The 8,766-nt window shown below is 41.0% G+C and overlaps 1 protein-coding gene and 1 long non-coding RNA gene across 3 annotated transcripts in view; both read right to left on the bottom strand.

Annotated features, from left to right (window-relative positions):
• LOC116695769 (protein jagged-2) overlaps positions 1 to 8,766 on the bottom strand; it is a 69,935-nt gene that overhangs the window by 41,859 nt on the left and 19,310 nt on the right. For both annotated transcript variants that reach the window (XM_032526224.1, XM_032526225.1), the window contains exon 3: positions 6,695 to 6,752. In XM_032526224.1, the coding sequence (XP_032382115.1) occupies positions 6,695 to 6,752 (58 nt within the window). The remainder of the gene's footprint in view (positions 1 to 6,694; positions 6,753 to 8,766) is intronic.
• LOC116695770 (uncharacterized) lies at positions 3,596 to 4,593 on the bottom strand. The gene is made up of 3 exons (XR_004333549.1): positions 4,472 to 4,593; positions 4,034 to 4,037; positions 3,596 to 3,608 (listed from the first exon to the last, which is right to left on the bottom strand). It is a non-coding gene; the product is annotated as an uncharacterized LOC116695770 (long non-coding RNA).

Genomic DNA, 8,766 nt, shown 5'->3' with positions numbered 1-8,766 from the left:
TTACAATAATCCAGCCGAGCAGTGATGAAAGCATGGATGACTTTTTCAAGGTCTTTTGAAGGAAGATAGGCCTTTATTTTAGCTATAAGTCTTAACTGGAAGAAACTGGTCTTATCAAACATTATTCGAACAGCAGGAAAAAGTGCGTTTGTGGGGGACTATTTTCAGCAGTGGAATAATCCACATCTGGTGCTGTAGTGAGTATTTGTGGCAGCAGGACGGTGTAGGTTTACCTTGCAGCTGAATTCCCGCGATATCACAAGCTCACGCAACAATAAAAAATGTATCTTGTCAGGCCCAAGCTGTGTACGTGGTTTAGGTGTGTGTTTGTTCAAAACAACATTGGCTGTAGTGATAGACAGATGGTTCATCCAATCACCTGCCAGGTACTTTTTCTAAAGTGTCTGCCCTTTTACAATGACGGCTTCTCAGACTGTTAAAAAACCATCCGACAAGTCAGGTTAGTGTGTGTGGGATTGGCTTGAACAAAGCTACAGTGTGTGTGTTCATGGTAATAATGTCAACCAGTGTGGCTCGCTGACGTGTTTTTATGGCTCAGAGGAAGAAGATAAAAACTGTGTTTGAAACCGTTCCCTATCACGGAAATAGCACCCTATTTAGTGTGTTTGCCATTTTTTAGTGGTGTTCCAATGAAATACCCACGATGCACAGCTAATTTGAGTGTACGTACAATGTACCCTACATTTTACTTTCATATACCACAATGCAACACGGTCATGTTTTCCCGGAGGAGAAAAAGAAGCAGTGAAAACTTTTACAACCTTTTACTATTCTCCTGGGTGTTCACTTTGTTTCAGGAACCTATCAAATGTCTTTTTGGGTTTGTTTACATGATGATGGGCGCGCCCGCCTCTATCACACAAATTACCAGACGGACGAAAAAAAACTTTCAGTTTTAGCGTCCAAAATCTGGTTTGGTCGTTCACTATACAGTTCACTAGTTAATAAAGACTATATAGGGCAGGGGTTTTCAAGCTTATCACTCAAAGGTCCGGAACGATAGGTAATAACAAAATAACATTTAATCGACTCACTTTTAACTTTAAAGAGTCACATATTCAAGTTGAGTTTTCCTTGGTCAACTTTTGTACCAATTTGGTACTATCCCGATTCAGTACCCAGCAGGAATTTCAGGCCGGTTTCCAACAGAGTTACATAATCAGGCTACAGCACCAGACTTGTCCTTTAACCCCTGGTGTCTGATGGGGGATTCTCCAGTACAGACGTTCCGCTGTTATCAGCACAATACCTGACACATAGCCGGTATGGCTACAGTGTATATCTCTACCCTCCAGTGAAGCTCGACGCCAGCCAACAATCCACCGACACGCAGAGCCAACAACAGCTCTGCTCCCCTTTTCTGTTTTATTTTGAAGCAGGCGGGGGCTTCTTGAAGCATAAACAGCCTTCACAAAGACTTGTTTTTATCCTGAGGGCCTCTCCGAGCTGCAGCCCAGACCTGTTCACACAAGGCAGCAGCAGCACACTCTGGAACACAGGGCAGGAACAACTCACGCCATGTCCTCACCTTTACGTAATCCCACCGTTATTAGAATCATTGAATGACATTCCCATTTTCTTGTTTGTTCTTCATTAGAGGTACTGCAGGTCCTTCATCCCGGCCGCTGTCAGACTCTACCAAACGCCTGCCTACCTGATAGTGTTGTAGTTCTGTTCCTTTTTTTTCTCCATTACATCACACACTTTCTGTTTATCTTTATATTGGTATTATATTATTATTTACAGTACTTACTTTTCAATATTTATGGTCTCAGGTATATAATTTAAATTATGCTACCGACTCTGCTTCTTTGCTCTAATTACACATTCAACTAATTTTTAACGTCACTTACACCGCAATATGTCTCTATCATGGCAACCGCACTTTAAAATTCCTTTTGTTTGACGGCATTTTACTTACTCAGTCTACCATATTTCATTGTCTATTTCTTGCCTGATTTGCCTTGTATTCTTTCGTGCTTACTTGTTTGTGTGTTATTGTTTTGTTTTCTGTTTTTTGTTTTTTGCTGTTGCTGCTATGCTGCTACTGTAACGACAGAATTTCCCCGTCGTGGGATAAATAAAGTATAATCTAATCTAATTAGGATGTCATGAGCTAAAGTCACAGACTGGTACTGAGACCATCAGGCATCTTTAAATGGATCTGTATAGGAAGCAGCATTTGTTGTTTTTACTGTAATCCATTGCACTCTCAATTTTCATCATAAATTTTCAGATGCACCTGAATCTTGTTTATAACTTGGTCAAATAAGATGATGTCTTAACCCTAACCCTAGTCTTTATCCACGACACTCCACTTCTGGGATTGCTCTGTTGCCAACTGGATGTCTCGTGATCTGCTCAACTTTGGCTTTTTTGTGTTGGAATTTTAAACTGCGGTTGATTTCTGAGGACTATGGTTACCTGGTCCTCAGATCTCTGCAGGGCAAATCCAGACAGCTAGCTAGACTATCTGTCCAATCTGAGGACTATGGTTACCTGGTCCTCAGATCTCTGCAGGGTAAATCCAGACAGCTAGCTAGACTATCTGTCCAATCTGAGGACTATGGTTACCTGGTCCTCAGATCTCTGCAGGGCAAATCCAGACAGCTAGCTAGACTCTGAGTTGTTTTTGTTACACAACTATACATGTTTTTTTTTTCCATCCCACAAGGCTGTGTGGATATAGTTGGTCTGGATAAGCTATTTCTACCAATTTTCAAAATTTCAGATAATCAATAGCGAAAAAATAAATAAATGAGAAAAGCAGCAAACCCTCACATTTGTGAAAGTGAAACCATGAGAAGGATTGGCATATTTTTTGTTACTGAATGACTTAAACATTTCATTTATTGTCAAAATGGTGATCAAAACAATGGTCTACTAATTGACAAACTGATTAAAAGACTAATCGTTTCAGTATAAGTCCTAATAGATACCGTTGGGGAGAGCATCTGTACAAAATACAAATACTGGCACTGAACCCTGAGTTGCCCAAGTTGGTTGTCCAAGTAAAACTCCTAATACCCTAGCCTGGTCTAAAGTGGTTCCTGTACTATGTAAAAGAGCTATGAGAAGTCTTTACGACTAGAAAAGATCTATATGAAAACAGTCCAATTTATCTAGCTGTCAAACTTGGTTTTACCAACTTTATTTTACTGTGGGTCCACTTTGGATGAAATGTGCAGTTATTAAATGTGAAAACTAGCAGAGTGTTCTGAGGACTTGTGTTGGCAGATAATCAGAGGACTGTGGATGGGATCTCGGGCAAGCCAAAACCAAACTTGATCGGGACATCGCTACATTTTTATTCCTGTGCACACCTGGCCCATAACAGATGACAACTCTCTCTCTCTCTCACTCTCTCTAATTATGCTACAGTATCACTAACTAACAGGTTTATGCCTGCTTTCTGACGTTTATCGAAAGTAATTCCCGAAAATGTAGGAAATCCCAAACTGAGGCAGGAACAGACAAGTGAAAGTAGATACGCAGAGCAGTAACTAACAACACTTAATGTCGCCCAATTGTCTCCTGAAATAAATCCTGGCCATCACAGATGTGATGCAAGGTGTGGAGAAAGTTAGCTTATTAAGAAATTACTTTTGTATTTTAAGCTCATCCAGTATGACTTCTCAAAGTGGCAAATAGGTAATGTTTCACTTTGACAGGACACTTGGCTGCTGACAGACTCACTGACAGGATCAAATTTGTAATCACGCAATGGGAAAATACTCAGGCCAAGTGTGCAAGACGGGACGAGACGTCAAGACGTCAGCACCTCCCCAGCCCGTCTGTCACTGCCTCCCAGCCTCGGACCCTATGAGGATAAATACAGCTTCTCACCAGCCGCCACGCCGCCACATCTATAGGAAGGCCTGTAACAATTATTAAATCATTTTCTAATCACAATTCTTTAATGGAATCGCCGTTTCTTTGTTTTACCGCAATTAATTGCTGACATTAGCTGAGGTGCAAAGGCGGGGGTGTCAAGTGGGCCAGACCAGTAAACCATTCTAGAAAGATCAGAAACTGTATCTGCCACAGAGTTTGTCAGCTTGATATTGTCAAACACAAGTTGCTTCTGCTACATCAGCGTTCTAAAGCCATTGTAAGAAAAAATAATAATGGTAAGGACCCGGGAGAGAGGGGTAATATTCCAAGAAAATTAAATTAAAGATTAAAGTCGTAAATTCACGGAAACAGAACTCGGATATTCTCTGAGATTAGAGTTGTAAATTTGGAATTGGATTTAATTACTCCTCTGCATTTTCACACTTTGCAAAGTCATCTAGTGGGCCTGATCTTTGGCGGGCCAGTTCTGGACATTGGGCCATATGTTTGTCACCCCTGTCCTAAAGTGTATGACTGTTGATGGTAATTGTTGATTTTGTTTAGATTTGCCAGATTTTCTTTTCTTGATAAAAATAAATGTTCTAAAATAGAACACAGTATACGTGCAGTTAAGTGTCCCAAATTCCCCGTAACGTAACCCTGTTTGTACAGGTCCTATCCCCTGACCCATCGGCTATCCTAACCTTAACCACTTGAGGTCAAATGCCTAACCCCAACCAATTGGTGGGTTTTGGTATGGCCATAGTGGAATTTGGAACACTAAACTGCAAGCAAACCAAAGAATGCAATGTTTTTATTGTAATAAAAAGGCGTGTTTTACTTTATAGGCTGTGTACCTGTGTCAGAACATTATCTGGCTCACATAACATAATAACCAAAAAATATATTCTGGAATTCATTCCATAAAATTGCTTGAAAAAGTAATACATAAAAATATTTGTTTAATTTGACTGAAAGAGACAATTATATTGTCAATCTACTGGTGGCCGAGCGAGCAAAGACGTAAAGAAGTGTCCCAGCACCAGAGCTGGCATGCAGGCCGAGGCACGGCAGTCTGGATGCCAGTCTGTCACAGGGATACAGGATAATGAAGTAGCGTGCAGTAGCCGGACAGCTGTCGGATGCTAATTAGGAGACAGAAATCAGAGGAAAGAGAGGGGTGGGGGCCTGTAATTAATGGCTTAACGATGCAATGCCTTCTCAGGCTTAATATAGAGGAGAGCTGAAAAAAGCCTGAGTGACCCTGACGAGAGTGAGACATAAACTACCTTTCAATCGTAAGTCAGATCTCTCTGTACGGGTAAAGTCCAATCCTCAACTCACAAGTTTGGGTTTTTGGATGGTTGTTGATCTTCTAAGACGTCAATATGAACGCGGCGTGCTCCCGTAGAACAACAATCCCAAAACATGGCTCACATCTCGCATTCCTTTGATTTAAGTCAACTGAATGCAGGTTATTCATATCATGAGTTATATTGGCGGTTTGGCTGTATTTTACCAAGTATGCTGGACACAAACCAATCAACCAAACTTAGCATTTGCTAGCTCGGCCTTGTTACCGAATCGACAATGTGACATGTTACAGGACATGAATCAGACCCACCATAGTCCATATTGACAATGTTCCACTTCTGGGCTTGCTTCGGATCTCTGCAGGGTAAATCCAGACAGCTAGCTAGACTATCTGTCCAATCTGAGGACTATGGTTACCTGGTCCTCAGACCTCTGCAGGGTAAATCCAGACAGCTAGCTAGACTATCTGTCCAATCTGATTTCTCTGTTGACGACTAAAACAACCTTTGTACGTCCACATGTTCCACCAAAACAAGTTCCTTCCCGAGACTATTTTGCAGAAGCTCGGATTGCTCCGTCAGGCTCTTAGCACCGCCCAAGGTGATTTTGATTGGTTTAAAGAAATGCCAACAAACCAGAGCATGTTTTCCTCCTATCTTGACCCTCTGCCGCAGCGCTGTGGTGGTAGGTCTGGCAGTGTGAGACTAGACTTATCTTGATATTCAGAATAACAACCATCTCTTGCAGTAGATATGGAGAGAACTGGAGATTCCAAGCAGCCTATCTGGAAGTCAAAGCCATAGTAACCTGCCAGGCAAGCCTTAACACATTTAAAGGGGAACTTTCAACCTGGAACCATGGGAACAACACTCTTTGACATTGGTCCAGTATTAAGCGAGAACGCTGCAGTTGGCTTTCAGCAAAACAAGCTGCAATGTAAGGTAATAGGGCCATTGCGCACCTTTAATTTGTTTTTGCTACTGACCGGCGTCAGTGTCTGACCACATTATGGAAAGGATCCCAAAGGAGGAGGACCTTTTACTTAAAGATCCTTTTTTCTTCGGTTTCCATTTAAATAAACAGTCATTTTATCATTGTAAAACACACTTCATTCAAAGTCAACAGGAATTAAATAAAACTCTTAAAAGCCATCTTTGTTCATCTTTCCACTGTTCCAACAATGACCACTCTGGTCTGGTTGAAATAAAGACATAATTCCCCCATTTACATATGGAGATAACCCGGCTCTACACGCTAAAAAGAATGTTTATTTAAATGAAGTCTGTTTCGTGTTAAACAAAAAGGATCTTACTCTTTAACAAATAGGTCTACCTTTGTAGGATATTTTTACAGCGTTCTAGTTCAATATTGGACCAATAGCAAAGAATATTGTTATTTGGACACCAATGCATGTTAAAGTAGGGTCCAGGTATACACATAACATAAGAAAAAACCTTTTTAGTATTTATTTATTTATTATTTTATTTATTTGGGTTTAAATACAGTACAGAGGGGTGATCCTTACCATTGCTGTGAGTGCCGTTGTCCCTGTCCCACGCCTCCACTATCACAGTGTACGCTCGCTGAAACACAAAGAGGGAGGGGGGCAGAGGTTATCACAGTGCACGCTAATACACACACACACAGAAACTCAGATATGCCCACTTCGAGACGAAGACGTGCACATGATGTGGAGTTCACACAGAAACTCAGATATCAGCTGCCGTCACTTATAAACAGACACACACACAGTCTTGAATCATGACTTTCAAACACACATATTTATCTTATTCTTTATAAGAGTGCATAACGATGGGAAAATATGTCCTGTTCCCACACTGCTGTCACTCATTAGCTCCCATCAGCCTGAGGCTAGTTAACGAGTACAGCCATTGTGTTGTGGGAGAACAAAACATTCACCAGGAAATTAGAATTTTATTCATTTAATTTTCTGTTTCAGAGCAGTAAAAAAAAACTAAATCCAGTTTCCCTTTGTCACTTCTGGATCTCGATCCGTGACACCAGATCAATCCCAGAGGGGGTGTCTTTGTCTTTTCCTCGGCTCCACAGGGAAGACAGCGCCCCTGGAACTAGCAGGGATTTGATGATTTGCTCAAGGGCACTTTGTGTGCTGATGCATTGATTTCCTATGGGGGGAAATTTTGTATTTCCTGCCTTCTCCACAGGGATGTGGTAGGGACTCGGTGTGCCTTTTGATTTCAGGTGGCAGGGGAAGACACTTGGGACCAACACCCTTCAGGGTTTCTTGCAGTGGTGGAAGCAGTATTCAGATACTTTACTGTGGTGGCTTAAGCAAACACAATTTCCCTGATGTTTGTAAGTTCCAAAAAAAGATCTCACTCTTTAACAGAAAGGTCAACCTCCTTGGAAATCATTTCCATAATGTTGTCCGACACTTAGAATATTAATCTGAGCCTGTCAGTGGCAAAACAAGCACTATTGTAAATGCAAATAGAAAATGCACAATGGCCCTATTAACTTACATTATAACTTGTTTTGCTGACTCCCATCAGTAGCAGTCCAATACTACACTAGTGTCAAATTTTGTTGTTTTAGACTCAACAACATTGGAAACTAGGGTCCAGGTTGAAAAAAACCAAAAGATTACAGTATTATGTATAAGAACACCAGCATTAAATTAATCATTGTACACTATTGTAGTGCTGTGATACAGTATTGTGAAGATGTTGTGTGTAAAAGCGCAGCATGCCTGCACACCATGCCCTACTTCCAAGAGGAACACAGACTCCGCCATCCCACAGCAACAAACTCAAACTCTGGATTGTTTCAGGTGCACGGCTATTTTTTTCCCTTTTTTTTCACGGACATCAGCAAACAAACCAAAATGGAGCTCGCTGTCTGTCAACTGCATGTGGCCGTACAAGCAGCTGTGAGTTCCCATGACCCAAGTGTGACTCAGAGGGGCTGAGGGATGCAGGGAAGATTACAGGGGAGGCAACTAAGTCATGCAGGGAGAGATTAGAGACAGAACACAGAAGAAATATTAAAAGGTAAAGAGCTAAAGTGCTTTAAAGTTAATTTGATGGGACTCAGATTTAGGTAGATTACAGTTTGGAGACACAGAAGAGACTAAATCATGAGTCAAATATGAGACCATGTTTTTACAAGTATTAGGTAGTTGCTTTAGGGTGTGTTCACAACTAAGCAGGTTTGGAGCTCTTTATTCAAATTAAGCCGATTTTACTTGTCTAAACTTTGAACCTTTCGTCAGGTAAGAACAATTACATTCAAAACAAGATAAAAAGAGAGATCCAGTAAAAGAAAATGCAAGGGACACCAAGTCAACCTCACTGTCATTCCCTGTTGTAAGTCGAGTGTAGATTTGAGTCGTGCATGCGTCACTTTGCGACAGTTAGCATACAAGATGCTAACGAGAGACTTCTGTAATGTCGATCCAGTAAAAATTGACCTACTTAAAGATTTTGGTTCACTGCTGGCTACAAGTTAGCATCAAACTTCCAGTTGAATGGCGTTTTGAGCTAACGTTAGCAATCAAACAATTATAGATAGCTAAAGATAGATATCTTAGCTACAAGCTAGCAGTCAAACACAACA

Source organism: Etheostoma spectabile, chromosome 9 (genome assembly GCF_008692095.1).
Source record: "Etheostoma spectabile isolate EspeVRDwgs_2016 chromosome 9, UIUC_Espe_1.0, whole genome shotgun sequence".
Classification (NCBI taxonomy): Eukaryota; Metazoa; Chordata; class Actinopteri; order Perciformes; family Percidae; genus Etheostoma; species Etheostoma spectabile.
Note: the sequence above shows the minus strand (reverse complement) of the source record. Positions and strands in the feature narration are given on the sequence as shown.